Source organism: Seriola lalandi, unplaced genomic scaffold, assembly GCF_002814215.2.
Source record: "Seriola lalandi dorsalis isolate HSWRI2012SDOR001 ecotype SW California unplaced genomic scaffold, Sedor1 jcf7180002054748, whole genome shotgun sequence".
In the NCBI taxonomy this organism is placed as follows: Eukaryota; Metazoa; Chordata; class Actinopteri; order Carangiformes; family Carangidae; genus Seriola; species Seriola lalandi.
Genome location: NW_019525301.1, coordinates 5937994 through 5957666, shown reverse-complemented (window position 1 = coordinate 5957666; position 19673 = coordinate 5937994). Strand labels below are relative to the sequence as shown.

General features: G+C 40.3%; 1 protein-coding gene and 1 long non-coding RNA gene across 2 annotated transcripts; both read left to right on the top strand.

The window, feature by feature from the left end:
• Positions 1–225: 225 nt before the first annotated feature.
• On the top strand, positions 226–18343 carry apobec2a (apolipoprotein B mRNA editing enzyme, catalytic polypeptide-like 2a). Its single transcript, XM_023424748.2, has 4 exons — positions 226–628; positions 13771–13995; positions 14940–15248; positions 17312–18343. Exons 1-3 carry the CDS (start codon positions 399–401, stop codon positions 15241–15243), a joined length of 759 nt encoding a protein of 252 aa, XP_023280516.1. The 5' UTR covers positions 226–398; the 3' UTR covers positions 15244–15248; positions 17312–18343.
• On the top strand, positions 651–9778 carry LOC147818053 (uncharacterized). The gene is made up of 2 exons (XR_015438362.1): positions 651–817; positions 4754–9778. It is a non-coding gene; the product is annotated as an uncharacterized LOC147818053 (long non-coding RNA).
• Positions 18344–19673: the final 1330 nt, after the last annotated feature.

Genomic DNA, 19673 nt, shown 5'->3' with positions numbered 1-19673 from the left:
GTTGGTTCACTGCCCCTCAGAGCTTTGCAGTTTTAGTTTTATTATATCTGGGTGAAGTTTTCCATCCCCACATTAGAATAATTTCCCTGATGAGACATCTCATAGATAATGAACTATAATTAATATCATCCTAGTTTGTGTACAGACCTATAAAGTATCTGGTCTAGTGTCTCTCTCTAGCTCTCTCTCTCCCTCTGCTCAGCTCCTTGCTTGCTCTACTTTCTTACTCTCTGCTCCCCTGTCCTCTCTACCATTCCACTCCTCCCCCCTCACTTGCTCTGCCTTACTTTCTGCTTGTCTTCTGTTGAGTCATTTTTTGTTCCAGGTCTTCTGTCCTTATCTCTACTCTTTATCTACATCTTGTCTTTTGTATAATCGTTTCTACAGTCACTTTCACCATGGCTGACAAAAGTCATATGCTAATGAGAAAAAAAGAGAGAAAAGACAAAGAAGCAGCTGAAGTGACCAAAGCTGTAAAGGAAGTAAAGAAGAAAGGAGAGGAGACAGAAAACAATGGAGAGGTCCCGTCAACCGAGGCGGGGGCCACTGGTGGGGATGTAGCTAATGGTCAAAATGGAGATTTTCTGGTGGAGCTGATGGAACTACCTCCATTTGTGATCATCACAGGGTAGGTCACCAAGCATGGTTCATGAGCAGTTGTAAGCTGAGTTATGTTATTATCATTCTACATTAGCTTTAGTGACACAGTCTGTCTGGTGATGCCTTCACTGTCTGAATGAGGTTCTCTGATCACAGCAGTAGAGAGGATCGTCTGGTCCAACACTGAGAACTGACCTGCCTGACATTTAGTGCTGATGTGAGTCTCAACCATTTCATAATCAAGGTAGAAAGAACTGCAGCATCTGAGATTGTGAACATGAGGTGAAGTAACCTGCAGAAACTCATAATGTGATAAACTCATGTAATATGTCTGATAATAACATATTACCAGACCTATAATCCAAAGTCTGATCAAAACCTAACTCACCTAAAGGAAACTACTTCTGTTGACTATCACTCAGCACTAGTCAAAGGTACTTTTGAAAAAGCTGCTTCATGCCTGGCTGCTGAACTCCTGCTGCAGTATTGCTGAATTTGAATGAACAAGCATCATTTAAATTATTTCACCAAATTCAACCAATATGCAAACTGCCACAGCATCATCTAGTGATGATGCATTTAGTGCAGGCTTTAGCTACTTAATATTGAAATAATGAGATGTTGATTAGCACAAGCAGTGCTGATGTCATTCTCCCAGTGACAAACATGTTGGCTGTGACAGACCACCACTGTAAATTACAGGTACCTAATCCAGTCGACTTGTCTAAACCAATCATCTAGTTTTCATCAGCTGAACCTAATTTAGTGTTTAAGTGAATAAGTGGTTGGACTCCAACAGTGAAGCCTGACTGACTGAATGACTGATTATGGTTCCACCACTGGTCAGCCGAATTACTGAGTTTTGTAGTTGGCCGTTGCCCTTTCAAAATGAAACGGTGCAAACAGCACTTCACAGTCTGCAGTGTTGACAAATTAGAGCATTTGTCATTAGATTTAGAGACTTTTTTTTTTCAAAAAAGCACCTTGTGATGAATCTACTTTTGTGCATCCCTCGTCTACCTAGTAGAAAGTCTCCAGTTCTGCTCTCTCTCTCTATCTCTCACTCATAGAAGAGGAACAGCAGTTTTTTTACCCAGACGGAGGCCGTGCTCTGTGTGAGAGACAAAAAAAGAAAGATATTGTGTCTCTTCTAAATGTCTCTGTGAGTGATCATGTTACAGTAACTACAGCTGAAATCACAGCTCAGTTTTTGTCTTTAAATGTGTATGGTGATGTCGGACGACGACATCATTTTAAAATCTGGATTTTAGCAGCAGCAGAGCAGCAGCTTAGAGATAACTGCTGTTTAACACGTCATGTTAATGGGTCACGTTTCAGTCATTGTTTCACACTTGTTCCATTGTCTGAATGTGTGAACTGAATCTGTGTTTTGAACTGTTCATCGGACAAAACAAGACATTTGAAGATGTCACCTTGGAAGAAATTATAATGGGCATTTTTCAACATTTTCTGAAATTCTATTGACAAATAAATTAATTGATTAATCTCGGAATTAACCAGCACATGAAATGATAATGGAAACTAGAAAATTCCAGGGAAATTTTGATTGCCACGGGGGCTACTGCCAGGATAGGGTTAGGGTTAGGGTAAAAAATCCTCTCTGTGTCACTGTAGCGATGACATCATGCAGCCCTTAGCTGTCAGAGGTCAGGTCAGGAGCTGCTGTTGCCTTGGCAATGTGAAAATCTGCCCAGAATTTGGCTTCTACATGGCTTCAAACAATTGCAAATTATGAGAAAACCGTTACTTCTTTTCAAAAACCAAAAACACCGTGAGAGACACTGAAGCCAGAAGTTTCTTACAGTCTCTATTTTATTCAGATATTCCTTAAAATGAGTGAGTAAGCTCAGTGCGAAGACAGAGAGAGATTCTTTTGAAAAAAAAAAGACGATTACATTAGGTGTCAATGAGAGTGAGACAGGTATTGCTGCCGGACTCGGCACCCCCGTTTAAATTTTGTGCAGACCCTGCCTGTCAAAGTTACATTTTATGAATCCCAACAACTATGTCTACATTTTGAAAAGTTAGAGTTATTTTTTACTGCTTCACGCACTCTAGCCAACTGACGCTGTCACTCTCACTTTGAAGAAAAATTGATTTCCACTCCTCCTTTGAGTGCTCAAAATTGGAATTTTAACACCAAAAGTCATAGCACCTCTTTTGGGATCAAGACGCACGTTTTGATGTATATATTACCGGGGTTTTCTCAAAGATGCGGGACGAGTTGCGCGCCAAAATTTGGCGGAAGAATAATAATAAGTCTGAGGAATATTAATAAATGCCTCGGGGCTCCGCTGAGCATTCTCTATAGAAATTGTTCTGAGGCTCTCTGCTTACACCTGATCAGTGAACTCAGGTGTGTTTAGACAGTCAGATGGAGAACACACCAGTTAGTCAGTTAGTTAATCTTGGATGGGTAGAGCTGGGAGAGGTAGAGGATATCCAGTGCCTGAGCTCCGAAGGGGCTGGTATAAAAATCACTTAGAGGGTGCTGGTGGAAATGAGGTCTGCAGCTGTTACCTTAAAACACCAGGGGATCACGGGAGGCAGATAACAATGATACAACATTAACCAAATTATTGTCACAGCACCCAAACCCTGCATGGACTTCAGAAAGTCTTTCCGCATAACTCACTCTGCTCTCTGGTGCTTTATGGTGCAGTCACAACAAATACTTTCCCCATTCACTTAGTGGGATGAAGTTCAATCTGATCAGAGTTTGACCTGTGTCATTGTGATTGAGTGCTCTCTGGTGTCCAGCTAATCAGAGAGAGGACTGACCTGTCCCTCAGGAAATTGTGTTTCTTGTTGTCGTGTCATACAACTTTAGGTGAAATAATACAAGCAGCAGAGAAGATGCTATTTGGTTGTGGAGTGTGTGGAGACAGTGACAGAGTTTATGATAAAAAAGCTTTAAAATTTACTCCTTTGTTGTTAGCGTGCTAGCAGTGCTACTTCCTGCTCCTGTCACCTCCTGTTTTTGACCAGACCAATAAATTTCTGTCTGATTGCACCATAACTCTGTGAATGTTTTCTGGCTTTCTCCAATCACAGTCCCGCTTCAGCCACACACAACATTCACAACCTAAAAGAAATGTTAGACTCCTGAGTACAAAAGAGGCCTCACATACATAGTATCTACTTCCTGTCTGTGCATCTTGAAGAGGTTTCCCTGCTTTCTTGCTGCGCCTGAACTTTCTTCCATTTTTTTTTTTACTTTTCATGTTGTTGAAAATACAACTAACAAAGAACTTCATATTCTTGTCTAGTCAGGAAGTTAGGGTTAAACAAACCTGTTGTTGTGGTATGTATAGACCTCCATTCCCTGTCTGTGAATCTGCAAACCACAGCTGTCTGCATTCTGGTCCAAGCTGGAGCATGATCAGGGCTGTTGGAATTAACCTTTAACAAAAAAAAATCACGTGTGACTTATTACGTATGAAGTACTTTCTCACATGTGTTAAGTCACATGTGAAGCATTTGAGGGCCATGTGGTTTTCACACATTTCAGATGTGAAGCATTTGGAACACATGTCATTTTCAGACGTTTCACATGTAGTTTTTCTAAGTTTTACATGAGGTATTCAGATGTTTCACATGTGGTTTTCGGACATTTCACGTGGTTTTTGGACATTTCACACGTGGTCTTCGGACGTTTGACATGTAAAGCATTTGGGGCAAATTTTTGGACATCTCTGTAGTAGACATACATGGCCTGACATAAGTCACAAGCCACTGAAGAAGTTCATTGTCACCTACGGATCCAAAATTGACACTTTGTTACTCTTCCTACCATCAAACTATCAAATTGATAGGGAACAGAGACAAAGGACCCTTCTCTCACAAACAGACTGTGCTTATAGCATGTCAGAGGGATACACAACCAGACCATGGGATAAAGGGTCAGCTCCAGAGGATCAACAAATGGACACCAGGCAAACTAGAGAGCATAGGCAAACTCTCCAGTTTGTAATAATAAGACTCTGCCTATTGATATTTGATTGTTTATTAAACAGGAAAAGTTACATCAAAAGGACTGATTATCACAAAGGTGTGAATCCCTGCCTCTCTGTGCCATGCATGAATACACACAAACACACTCACCAACCTCACCTCCTCTCTCCCTCTTTAGATAAGATTCATAAACTACAATCCACTTTGGAATCCTGAGTAGTGACCAGCAGAACTCTCTTCACAGACACAGATCTGAGGAAGAATGTGAAATTAAATATCTAACTGTTCTGTGTAGCATGTGATGTTTCTATTTAACTCAATCCGCAGATTTTTGTCCTATAGAATAGTTGAAATGTAACATGCAGACTTTAAGACAAAGTATTTCATGTGACCATACTGTCAGCATCCTTCACACAAGGTAACACACATTACATAACATCCAGAATGTTCATATTATTACTATTATAGTCAAAGAACTGCTGTGTGATCCACATTTATAGACTATAGATTATACATAGATATAGATTATAGATAAAGATTTAGAGATTAGCTTTAGGAAATGTTTATTATGTTGTTTGATCAGTTAACCACTTGTATTATGATTCATTTCAGGTTTTGAAGGATGTAATATGAAATACACACTTGTATTATTCCTGTCTGTCATCTTGTTTCATTTAATGTTCTATGGTCATGGTCAAAGACAGATGGTCATGGTGGAAGACGGATGTGCGAGTTTAAAGGTAAACTCTAGAATTAAACAATTCAAAAGTTCTGTGGAAAATTACTCTCCTCTCCAAGTTGAAACAAAGGATAAGATGGGAAATGCCCCTGAAATGTGCACCGGCGCCCAGGAGATAAAACAGTTGTGATCATTTCACACATGGCTCTATGCTCTATGCTCTACGCTCTTAGCTCTGTTGAGACTCAAGGTAACAAAGACCACATGCTCTGTCTTCTACAGACAATAGAACTCGCTTCCCCACAGTTCCTCACTGTTCACACCAAAGGATGACCCTCCCCCAGTGATCTCACTGACAAGTGAGAGTTGGTCAGTGTGTGACATGTGGCCTCACAGGATGTCACCAGACAAAACCAGATCTCCTTCTCTGTTACACTCTCCTCTCTTTTTGACTCGCCCAGGAGCAGCAGCTCCTTCTCCCCTCTCGGCTCTTCATGAGCAACAAGGGCCCCAGGTCAGCCCTGCTTCCTGAGACAACAGCTCTGTGGCTGAGCTGCTCACAATAGACTGCAACACTCTCCCTCACTCTGCTTTTCAACACAGAGCGAACAAGTTAACTTCAGCTTCAGCAGCTACAACACAAGGTCAGCCAGCTGATTTCCAAGCAACAAGAACCACAGCAGAGTTAGCGTGGAGAAGAACTAAGGAGAAAACAGTGGAGACCACACAGCCAGACAGGACTTCACTCACTGTGCTTTGCAACAACACTGAACCTCTTTGTTTTCTTCCAAGGACTGGGTAAGGTTAACTGTCTTGTTGTTGTAATGTTTGCTTAGGTTGTGGTTAGTCACACAGTTAATTGGGAACCTGTATGGTCACACACATACGTATGTTTCAGTTCTAGAACCTGCATGCAGCTAACCTTCTCCCTCTTACCTGGTACCTTCAGACTATATGAGCTAGGCTAACAAAGAAACTCACACCTTCCCTCCCCCACACACCAGGTGGCCTCAGGCCATCTTGCCTTTGTCTCCACAGACAAACACACAAACATACACACACCTGTATATACTTTAGATTAGACATTGTGTTTTACTCTGTCCTATTATAAATAAATGTCTTTAAGCACAAATGTGAACTCACAAGAACTCGAATCCTTCAACCTTTACTTACTATTGATATGGTAATTTAGTTACACTTAATAAGTTAATTATTAATCAGAGTTCCAGATTAATGGTAATAATTTTAGATTGAACCAATATTGGCTATTTTGCCCATTATCATATTTGTATTATTATTGTTATTATTGCATCATCAAATGATGCAGTGGCAGCAAGTCCGTGTAGCTCGTAGTTTTGCAATATATTTGATATATTAGAATTTTTTTTTTTTTTGTCAATTGATGTTTTTTATTCTACGTTGTTGTTTTGTCTGATGATGGAGATGGTTAAACATCCCATACCAGCTGAGCTGAAGAAGCCATACCGTGGATGCAGAGCCAGGGCTAAGCTAAAGGCTATGAGATGGAGATATAAGCCTTTTCTACCATCGATCCTCATGGGAAATGTCAACTCCCTGGCTAACAAGTATGATGAACTGGAAGCACTTGTGAAGAACCAGCGAGCACATCGTGAGTGTAGTCTCATGTGTTTCACGAGGACCTGGTTAAAGACAACACTCCCGACCGTTGTGTGGATTTACCCAGCTTCACTTCAGTACGAGTGGATAGAGATGCCAGAGCAAGTGGGAAGAATAAAGATGGAGGACTGGTTCTGCTTGTGAACAATAGATGGTGCAACCCTGTTCATATCACTGTGAAGGAGAAGATCTGCAGTTGGGATATTTAACTGTTGGCAGTTGGTCTTAGACCGTACAATGTGCCGAGGGAGTTCACATTGTCGCCATTGTTGTTTACATTCAACCACGAGCAGAGCCTGCAGTCGGGTGTGAAATCATACACAAGACTGTTGCGAGAGTACAGACCCAGCACCCTGATGCATTCAATGCAATATTGGGGGATTTTAACCATGTCAGTCTGACCTCTCACCTGTCTGGCTTCATTCAGTATGTTAACTGTCCCATAAGGGAAAATAAGACACTTGATCCGTTGAATGCAAATGTCAAGGAGGCCTACACTGCTTCAGCTCTACCACCACTTGGCAGACAAGATCATAATCTGTTTTTTCTTCAGCCTTCCTATATACCCTGTGTACTGAGGCAAGCTGCAACCACCCGCTCATTCAGGAACTGGACCCCGGAGGCCAGTGAGTGTCATAAAGACTGTTTTCAGTGCACATATTGGATGTACTGTGGGAGTCACAGGAAAATGATAAGAGCAAGGCCCCTGACCTTGATAGAATGGTTGAATATACCGCAGACTACATTAACTTCTGTATGGACACTGTAATACCACAGCAAGGACTATACACTGCTTTCCAAACAACAAACCCTGGATCACCAGTAACATCAAGACCCTCCTCAACCAGAAAAAGGAGGCCTTCAGGGATGTAGACAGGGAGAAGCTCAGGTGTGTGCAACATGAGCTGAAGGGGAGATTAAAGCAGGTGAAGGAGGACTACAAAAAGAAAGTAGAGAGGTGTGGAAGGGGATGAGGACCATCACTGGCTATAAAGAAAAGAACAGCCAGGCAACATCAGGTGATGTGGAAAAGGCAATGAGACAATGAGTTCAACCTGTTCTACAACAGGTTTGACACAGCCTGACATGTTCTCTCTCCCACTGCTTCAGCTGCAGCTTCTCCTATGGCATCTTCTTCACAACCGGACACTGAAACTCCCTCCACACTGGGGTCAAGTCTCCTGTCCTTTACAGCGGAGGAGGCCAGGGAGGAAAAGCCTGGAAAAGCAGAAGGATCGGATGGTGTACATCCGAGGCTTTTAAAGGACTGTGCAGCCCAGCTGGCTGAGCCTCTCTAGAGGATCTTTAACTTAAGCCTAAAGAAAGTTGTGAAAGAGAATTCCCAAGGACTAAAGAAAAGTCAAGCATGATAAATATTCCTTTCCTCAGACTCAGAATTGAGCTCAAGATGGTCTTCATCTTCAGACACATCCTCCTCTATTTCACTGTCATGATCAAAGATGAGTTCCAGAGCCTTCAGGGTTGTCACCTGTTTACTTCTGCTGCTCATTTTGTAAAGCTCTGACAGAGAGTATATCATATGTAGCTGCAGAGTGTAATGTTGGTAGGACTCCCTTGCAGACAATATTTATATGTTTTGCCCTTCCCCAGCTGAATGTCCACTCAATGTGGGTGGAGTTTGCCCACGGCAACAGAAAAGGTTCCCGTCAAAAGTCATAACGACACCTGCATTCTCGCACTTTACAGCTGAGGTCAATGGTCAATGAACAGAATAGGGAGAGGGTGTGTGTGTGTGTGTGTGTGTGTGTGTGTGTGTGTGTGTGTGTGATTGGGGTGAAATATGTCTCACAGTTGCAAAGAAACAAATAGTATTTGACACTTTTGACCCCTTTTAGCCTCCACTTTGACTGCCTTAATTTTATATGTTGATTACACTTATTAAGCCAAGCAGAAGAAGTTTCATACCCAAAAAATACTTTCAACTATTTTTTTTTGATTTTTTAACTTTAAAATGGGTCAATTTGACCCGCAACATAACAGGGGGGTTAAATAGAAATAAGGAAGTCAGCATGAGATCAGAATGAATTATTAGTTTCCTGGCATAGGCGCTTTTGACATTTCAATACCACTGTTAAGTAGACAAATACAATTTTTAGTGTTTTACACAACAGGAGGATTTAGTGAAATTAATGTATAGGCTATGGTATTTTTTATGATGATTACATTGTTAACTATAAATTCAATATGCTTATGCATGATGACTCCTAACTGGACAGATCTGAAAGAGAAGAAATCTGTATTTATGGCTTTTGGCTTCAGTTGATCAGACAAGGATTTCCATAAGTTTTGGATCGTGTCACAAACATAAAACAGATGCTCTGGTGTTTCTACATTCATGTGGGTCTGCCATGGTGAAACTGCAATGGTGCATTGCTTTAAATGTTGCTGCGGCAAGGAATTGTGGGGCGGCATTTCTCTTTTCGTAAAGGAAGGTCCAGTGTTTCCTATGTCAAAGGAAATAAGATAAGAAGCACTGAAGCTCCTTTCCTTATCATTTAGAGAATTCGACCAGCTGTTATCATGGCTGCTGCTCAGTTACTTCAGCTTATTTCACTCAGTTAGGAACCTGCCTAAGCAAAGGCCTGCTGCCTCAGGTCACTTCTCCATTAAGATCAATGAGTGTGTAGTACCTGGACACTGTACAGCAATCTCTACAACTGTATATGTAGCATCGAATCCAACCTGTATGCTGATTTTGTTTTCCTGTTTACAAATACTTCCTCGTCTTGCAAAGGTGCAATAATTTTTACATGTGTTCCATCTATGGCAGCGATCACACCGGGTAGACTGGCAATTGCCATGAAGCTGCTTTATTTCTCTGTAGCTGTTGAACATCTAAAATAAATCGTATGAATTGTGCTATGATGTCGAGTCAGAGTGCATTTATTCTTTGGTGAATAGATCGGCTTTTCTCTGTTGCCAACTAGCAAAGTTCTTTCAGTTGGTAGGAGATGTTATTGCCCCCTTCACAAATTCCACAACAATCATTATTCCCTCCTGATTGAGTTGGTATCTTCTAACTAATTCAGCATTGTGTAAGGTTTCCAGAACACTGCAACATGGATGTTGGCTGGTTTTTAACACTTTGTTCCACTTGATATTCAATGTTCATGGACACTGGAAAAATTGAAAAATGACTTGTTTTCTTGTTTTTGGTTTAAAACTGAAAAACAAAATATGGCTTGTTTTCTCGTTTTTCCTTTTCCGGATTATACTTTAGTACACGGACCTGTAACAAACCATCTTTGGCTGAGTGGACAGATGCGAGTCAGCAGTTTCATATTGTAAATTACCTAAATAACAAATACAGATAAATGTTATAGTACAGCATCTAAAATAAAAAGCGTGTCCTGATTTAAGGGGACATTTGGAGGTTGGAGTGAGGGACATTTTATATTTTAAGGTGGTCCCAGTCACAATGGTGGGCTCTGGCTCAAACTCTGATATTTGTCCTGCTGATTACATGATGCATCAGTTTTCTTAACAAATCAAATAAAATGAAAAACTATTCAGAATCAATCCCTCACAGTTGTCATGAATGCTCACAAGCTCATGAAAATAGTCTCTATGCAACAAATGTACAGTGTCATCCTGTTTAGATCATGTGTGCTAACGACAGTGGTCAGCTGTTTCATGACCTTATTCGAAACCTTTTGTGAAGATGATTATAGCCATTGCCTCATTATGATCCGTCAGTGATGTGATGTAAAACATATTTTCTAGTGTCAATAATTCTCCATTGCTTCATGGCTAAGCCAAATGTATATGACACAAGTGTTGTACTGTTGTGTAGCAGCAGAGCACTTCATTGCTACATTCTGTGTCTGTGTACCTGCTTAAGTAAGCAGGCATCTTTTATAGTAAGGAGCAGACAGACCAGGACCAGTGGCTGACCTGCCCTGAATTTTGCATCTGGCTCTTTTGACCCAGTCAGCTGGTTGGGTGCTGGTACAGAGAGGGAGAGACAGAGATGAAGGTTGTACTGTGGCCCACTGTACTGGGTTACATGAAAACCAGTCTAATAATACAGTGGAATTCCTGTGTCAGCAATGCAGATGGTATAAAATTAGCACTGTTCTGCCTGCTGTGGCCATGCTGCCCCCCACCCTGACAGCCAAAGTTTCAACTTGACACTCACCTCAGCTTAACTAATGTTAGCTTGAGTCATGCTAACAGGTGCTGTGGTTATAGCCAATCCTGCTGCTATATAATGGACAACATCAGTGGTGTTTTATGGTCAGACTAGTAACTACAAGATTGATAGATTGTTGACAATTATTGTATTTCCCAATTCATGTGAGTGGTGCTGTTATTGGTCCATCCAATGGTTTCAGTTAATTTCAGTCTGATATGAAAATCAACCCAGACAGTTTTTTGATTGATTTTGTTGGTAGCATCCTTTACCAAGTAGCTCAGTTAAGTTTTGCATGAGAGTAATCATAATAAGGAGCTTTGAAGAGAAGATTGTTGTATCAGGCTGAGTTTATGGAGGAGAAAGTGGCACAGTGCAGTGTGCTGTCCTGTATAGTTTTATGCTGCATGTGCTAAACCCTCTAACAGGCCTCACTATACCCCAGCCCCGTTTCCCTGCGTTCCAGAGGACTGAGTGCGATGTGTGCAGCCAATGCTGGCTTCAGACTTACTTAAAGGGCAAGAGATGACTTTGCTCAGAGTGAACAGTCAGATCTCTGCACCAGCTGGTAGCTGACATTCAGGGACCAGGTTAGAATGGCATGATGAGAGTTTAGGGGCTATGGTCATGTTTTGAAACACCGTCTCACAAAGTTGTGGTTAAACTCAGCCCTAACCCCAATGAGCCTTGAGATAATGCCTGTGAATGCAGGTTGGCAAAGACAGCATGTGCTTGCTGAGGTTGGATAATGTCATCACTAATATGTCACCACAAAACATAGAATAATAGAAGTAAAATTTGTGGCCAGGCCCAATGGCTAAAGTAGGGCCTGACCGTGTTGTAATACCACCTAGACACACTAGAAGCTGTGTGAGTCAGTGTAGCGTCTAGTCTGCCCTCAGTCCCACTGAGAAGAAGAGCTTCTTCCTCAGCAGGAAGTTACGCTACAGCTCCCGACTAAAAATAAATAAATAAATAAAAAATAAAACTGCAGAGGAGAATCATAGAAGTGCCAAGAAAGCGCTCTTTATCTCCATGCCGATGGACCGCGTTCAACAGCTGGTGTGTTTTTTCCACCGCTGCGAAAAGTATCATTACTGCAAATTACAAACTACAAATTACTGACACACACTTCAAGTGGCATAAATGCATGTTTGATGAAGTTTTAGCCATGTAGTAGAATTAAGCCTATTCTTGCGGCTGTTGTCCAGCTAGATGCGTCAGTAACTTTTCTTTTACAAGTAAGAAAAAGAGACTGATCCAGAACCAGCGGGTTCAGGATCCACCGCCAAATACTGTATTTATTTTAGCATATTCATATCTATCCTATTTATTATACACACACAAACACACACACACACACACACACACACACCAGACCCAACATGTTTGAATATAAAGAGCTTATGATTTAAACTAATTGTCCTATCACATGTTTGTATCAGGACCATAATTTCAGTCCAGTCCTGCCTAGTGATGGACCAGCACCTGCCTTTTCTTCTGCGTCTGGCCTCATCAATTATCAACAAGCACATAAGTACATAGATAACACCTTGGAGTATTATCCCTGCACAGAACAGATATTGTCTGTACTGTGATCTTTTGCACATCCTGCTCAGCAGGAGTTTTGTCAACGCTTTTGAACGTTTTATTTTTTTGAATATGTGTATCTATGTATATTTATCTTTTTGACTGTTGCAGTATTTTAAATTTTTATTGCTATTTCCTGTTAATATGTTTATTGGATACTACACTAAACATTGAGCCAAATATCTTGTAAAAACCTACCTGGCAATAAACCTTATTTTCTGATTTAGCCTCTGATGATGTCATCATCCCTTCCTCATGCTGCTGTAGCCTGACACCCATGTGTCACGCAGTGTCCCCTTGCCTTCATATTTTATAGGTAAATAAAAACATACAGTTTGTATTACAGGTATTCATCATTTGTTTCAGTGCTATCAACAACTTAACTATCAACAATAAATGCACATATAAATAAATTATAAAAGGAACATGGGGGGGGGGGAGAACATGACTAACTGGACAGGGGAGAAGATGTGAAATGCTGCCCCTTATGGAGGTGGAGCAAGTAGCACGATCTTACACATTATACCTTTAAGAGGTTCTTAAAAAACTATCAGGGGGAGTAGAGTTAAAAACCAGCAGGAGAATAGGACTCAATTTAAAGTGAGATCTATTACAATAAATTTATATCACAAAAGGATGGTAAAATACTAACCAGGCCTGTTAAAAATAATGGAAATATGTCATTTAAAAGTTCAGTAAAAACCACGTTAAGAGTCCAAGTCCAATGCAGCGGCTCCTCCGTGTCCACGCTCTCCCTCCCTGTTGCTGCAATACCACTGTCATGTCATGTCATCAGACAGTATGCTTGGGTGCAGATGTCCAAGTGCTGACCCAGGCATGAGTAAAGCGGCGTTGGTGGACACTGGCTGCTGCTCCTCTCCTCACCTCAACTCCTTGTGGCATGGCTGGTGGCACTCAAGAGGACAAATAACATGCACATACATTTTTGACCTGGTTACAAATTGATCAAATGCCAACATCAGTAACTGGCTGGAGCTCTTTTTTGAAACACATCTTGCTGGATTAGTGTTTTCACTAACAATACTCGTATAACAGCAACATCCCATTCTGAATCACTGTCATACTGTGAAAACAAATAAGCCAATGCTTCTCTCATTTTTGCTTTTTTCTGCAGGGACCGGATCGATCCTTTTGTCTTTAAGTTCCAGTTCAAGAACGTGGAATACTCTTCAGGCCGCAACAAGACCTTCCTGTGTTACCTGGTGGATAAAGGGAACACAACTGACGAGCTGCTGAGGGGCTATCTGGAGGATGAGCACACCAGCTGTCATGCCGAGGAAGCCTTTTTCACACAGTGCCTGCCAGACTACAACCCTGCACTCAAATACACAGTCACCTGGTACATACATCTCTTACACTGTCAGATGGTATGTGGCAGAGAGAATGAGGCAAATTAAAAGATAACTTATTTTCAGTCTGGATGATATCTTCCTCATTTTTTCTGTGACTGTAGACACAAATTTCCCTCCACTCTGCAGGGAGCTCTTTTCACAAACACCAGGTCTAGACCAAAAGAGGCTGATATGCATTTAGGAGCTCTGATCAAATATCATTCACAAAAACCACCTGCAAAGTGACAAACTTGATTAAGAGTTATAATATATATATAATGATATCCCTTTATGGTTATACATTATGTAGCCATGCCTGCATATCAAATTTATTATGTCTATGTGGTAAAACATGTAGTACTGTCAGTACAGAGCTAAACAATCAAAGCAGATGTAAAAAAAATGTTCAGCTGTTTAAAATGATAGTTTTATGTTCCGTTGACAGGACAGAAAACCAATAATCGTATGCTGATGAAAATAAAAGCACATTCTGTCTCATTCTTCTGATGAACCAGATGTGTGTTTTAACAGCCTGGACTTTAAACTGCTCAACACTGATGTCACCTTCTGCTGGTGACTGGAGGGCATTTCACCTGGTGAACTGGAGCAAACCAAACTAATGTGAACTAACCTCTATAATCTGAACCATCATGGAAAAACAAGGTCCATGATGAAAGTGATAAAGACTTTGAGTAGACAGAACTCTCCTCACCCCCCAGTCTGTTTGAAAATCTATTGACTCTGTGTCCAAGCAGAGATCAACAGTTGCTTCAGCCCTCCTCTTAACCAGTGAACTGACAATGACGTGTATAAGTGGTGGTGTGGGCCTTTAGCAGTACTGTACACATAAATGTCAAAGTTCTATGGCAATAAATGAAATGCATCTTGGTTTTTAATCCTTATGATGAACTGACACAATGGTCTTCTTTTCATTACACCTCCTTCCTCTCAGGTATGTGTCTTCTAGTCCTTGCTCTGCGTGTGCAGAAAAGATAGCTGAGGTGCTGAAGGCCAGGAAAAACATCAACCTGACCATTTTTGCTGCTCGGCTGTTTGAGTGGGAGGAAGCAGAAATCCAGGCAGGGTTGAAGGCCCTGCACACTTCTGGCTGTAAGCTAAGGATCATGAAGCCTCTGGACTTCTCCTACACCTGGGGCACGTTTGTGGATAACGAGGAACAAGACCTGAACTTGTGGGAAGACTGCAAAGAAAACTATGAATATTACCACGAGAAGCTGGCTGACATTCTACAGTGACCACAGTGAGTGTTATACATATACAGTGTGTGTATGTATGTATACATGTGTACACAGACCTGCAAACTGAATGTTAAGGTCAAGAAATGACCAAACTGGTGAAGCACTTGACCTCAGCTCTCAGACTGTGCTAAAATGAACTCTGCTCCGTAGGGGTATGAAATGTTTGTTTTTTATGTTGTTTAAAATCCAGGGGACATTCAACACCCATGTGAAAACCTGCCTATGCTGATGGTGATTTGTAGCTATTAATGGAGATGATGACAAACGCTCACGCACACAGTTTTAAATAATCTCATCATCAAGAGTATTGGACTACTAAAGTATTGGACTAAATTGGACTAAAAATCCAGCCTTGTTAAACTACCGGATGAACTTACTGTAGGTTCACACAATATGACATGACATCACCTCACTGTGACTGCTACAGAAGGACTGCTGATAAAATTAAGGAAATTGAGAATGAAGTTGCTAAGTGTTCCCTTGGACTTTTAGTATGGATAAAATATATTGAGTTCTTCCATACCTATTTATCATGGAGGCAAATGACATTGTATTTTATTTTATTTATGTAGAAGAGATGGGAAACATGAGCTTCATCTCTACCAATCAGGTTTGAGTGTTACGTATCTTCTTTTTATGTGTGTGGTTCGAAAGTTGTTTCTAATCTTTAAAGGGATGAGCACGAGGAGGTAGACTAGCTCAGGCAGTGGTCCACTGTTTCTCATGCTGGACTCTTTGCAAAGTGTCAAAGTTTTTAAACAAAGAAAAACTTGTGAAAAAAAGAGACAATTAGAAGAGAATAGTCTTAAATCATGTTTCATTTAATGAAGTCCCTTTCTGGACAGATTAAACTGTTCATTAGCTCTAACAAGATGTGATATGTTTAGTTGAAGCCTTTTTTGAGTTTTTTGTTTATCCATTAGTATCTTTATTTATTTTAGAATTTAGCATTCCACATGTGATTGCTCGTATGCATGCCTGTAGACCACCAGAACATAATACCCCCACGCCCAACCCTGCAAAACATACATGCCGCCCCTCACCCACCTATAAACAAGAAGTCAAAATTAAGCAGAATACAAAAACCTCCACATGAATTCATTAAAAACAATAGCAGAGAATGACTAAATAAGTAAATACTGAATAAAGAAAAAAACAAAATAAATAAAAATTGTACATATATTACACATACACCCATACATACACACTTGTTGGTTGAGGACCATATTAAGTTGGATAAATACTTATTAACATATATCTTGTCCAGGTGAACTGCCAAAGTCTACTTATAGATCATCCCTAGGTGCTTCCATTGAATGGGATAAATCTGTTTTTCCTAGAAAACATATGAAAGGAACCCAGATGTTGTGAAAGATTGATTGCTTCCCCCCCGATAGCATACATAATCTTTTATAAGGGCAAAGTTGTAGATAATTCGGAAATCCATTTACCTATCCTTGGCCTACCCACCTCCTTCCATGTTAATGCAATGACTCTTTTGGCCAACAACACTTCTAAAAGTATTTGTTGTTTTCTTCTTATGTTGATGTTAGCTAGGTATATAGCCTACCCAATAAGAAGAGCTCTGGTTCTAAAGGTATTTGTATGGCTAATATGGCCACAATGCAATGTCTCAATTCTTCCAGGAGCTTCTTTATTTGAGAACTTTGCCAAAAACAGTGAAAAAATGGTGCTCTTTTCCTTTTCACATTTTATGGTTAAAATGAACATCTGGTATAGTACTGTTGAATTCATTAACCTTATCTTCAGTCATATATGTACAAATTAACCAGCTATATTGTAGCAGTGTCCCACTCCTCAGTTTTCCTGCAAGTCTTCTCTCCATGCCTCGAGCCTTTTAACGACATTTCTGAGGATTTGCCTACCAGTAGTATATTTTGGAGATTAAGCCCCTCCCCTGACATTCCTTCACCATTATTTCTTCTATTAGCGTTTTATTATTTTTAATGATGAAGTCAGTTTTCATGTGTTTGCCCTTGATGAAGATGGACATTTGCTGTACAGAGTTTCTTTGACCTCTCTCTCTCTCTCTCTGTTGACACAGGATCCAGTGTGGAGTGTGCGACCCTCAATCATCATCACTTCTTCACAGATTATTGATGTCAATGTTGTTGACTGATAGTGATAAATTCATAGTGCATACAAATCTGTAACAGATTAGCTGTATGTGTCAGTGTGTTGCCTTTTCTTAGGTGTGTTTATGAATGCTGTAAGAACACTTTCTGTACCCACAACATCTGCAGTGATCTCCACATCTGTTTTCCACTGTGGTACGGTCCTGCTCTCAGACATTGCTTGTTTGATATGTTTTTTGTTTTTTTTGCCCATGTTTTGCACGCAGTTATTCAGATGGGGTGCTGGAGTATTCCAGTCTGCAGATATATATATATATATATTATATATATTATATATATTTTTTAATATATATATATATATATATATATATATATTTATCACTTTCTTTTGGGCTTGATGTGTGTGTGTGTGTGTGTGTCTGTCTGTCTATGAGATAACTGACTCTGATGGACGATGTGTTAAGGTGAGCACTGTGAGAAAGTGTTTAAAACAAATGTATTATACCTCTAGTCTTCTGCTAAACACTCTCAGTACACATTGTTATAGTTCTGAATGTCATTCATATCTGTTTACACTGCCAGATTAACTGACAGCTCCTATCTTACCTCTCAACAAGGAAAAGCCATTAGAATTTAATTTCTTAACTGTAGTGAATATTCCCAAATACATTTGACTTGAATCTAAGATCCAGAAGTCAATTTATACATTGATCATGTGGCTTCCTGGACCCGGCGGCATGCTTGCACAGAAAGATTTTAGGTCGTCTGTGTGAGCTTTCTCTTTTCTATTTTACATGAGTAACTACAGTGATTGTGTATTGGGCTCCAAGAGCTTCCAATAAGTAGGTGAGCTATGGTTCATTACTGTGCAGACACAGATAGAGCTGCTCTGTTTTGCTGCTCAGAGACACGGTGTGAGGCGAGAACATAATCTGTCCAGGTCCAAATCATGTATCTGTATTTGCTTTCCATTCTGTCACAAATAAACAGATTCAGTAGTCTGTTGTTGTTTCTGTTAGTTCTCCAAAGTCCTCAAGCAGCTGATGAAATCAGTCACAACTCTGAAATCGTACATTTCATAGAGCAGTACAAACAACCTCACATCTCCCTTTCCATTAACCGTTTCACAATCTTTGGCCCTTCTCCCAGTCATTCTGCCATTGTATGTCAACACGTTCTCTTTCACATTAATGTTGAACACATCCTCTCACACCCCTCACATCCACAGCAAAACATGAGTACATACTGAACTACTAAATACACGAATGCATAAGATTAGATTTAGATACATATGATAAATACATAGATATATAGATATGACTTTTGCCACCACAGGCCCTAATTATTTGTGACTAGCAGAAAAACACAAAAACACAATAACAGAAGTATGTTATGGGTTTATGATACCAAAATTAGATTGGTCAGCCAAATTTAAACACTTATACACACTATAAGAAAGAGATGAAATGCTTAGAAAGTGAGACAGTAGAACAAATGTCGAACCTAACTCTATGAGATATAGATATACGTTGAATGTGTAATGGATGATGTCCTGTTGCTCTGACACTACATTTCATGTCTGAATTGTTTCTGTAGAGAAATGTTGTTACAGTTGACCAACACAAGGAGGCACTATGCATTTCATTTCCTCATCTCTTTCAGCCCTTCAAGCTGAGGTCAGACTGGTATGTCAGGCAATTAGTAATGACTTCATTATATAGGAGTGTAATTAATTATCTAGGATTCCCCCTATAGAAAAAAAAATTACCAATTAGGTGTAATTAAACTCTTGATAGTTTTCAGTGTTGCTCCTTGTTTTAATCACTGCAGTATATCACACTGTGAATAGGCCCGTGTCCATGGCTCTTTAGTGTTTTAACCATCAGGTTGGACAGGCGCATCATTCTCATTGTTTGGTCAATTCATGCGTTTCCTTTAGCGTTTGTGTAAGTGACCTTTCCCAGCATCAATGACGAGTGTCCATTGTCTTCTGTGATGGCCCTGTATACCCAAGGTCTCTCTTTCTTCAAACTAGCAAAACCAGATTTCACTAGTCCTTTCCAAATGCTCGAGTCGTCCTGTCTGGCTGCTGGTGTGTTTATCTCAACACAATGGTGGCATACATTTGTTGACTTTCAGTCTCTCATAGAGCCATGATTAAATCTGTCTACTTGAACAGTCCAGATTCCACACTAGATCTAAATGTGAACACTTAATTCAGTTTGACATTTTTATCATACTGGGGAGGACTTTTATATGAACCCCCTCGGCACATCCCACATGCATATGTCACTTTTATTGTTGTATGATGATGTCTCAATGTGGCTGCAA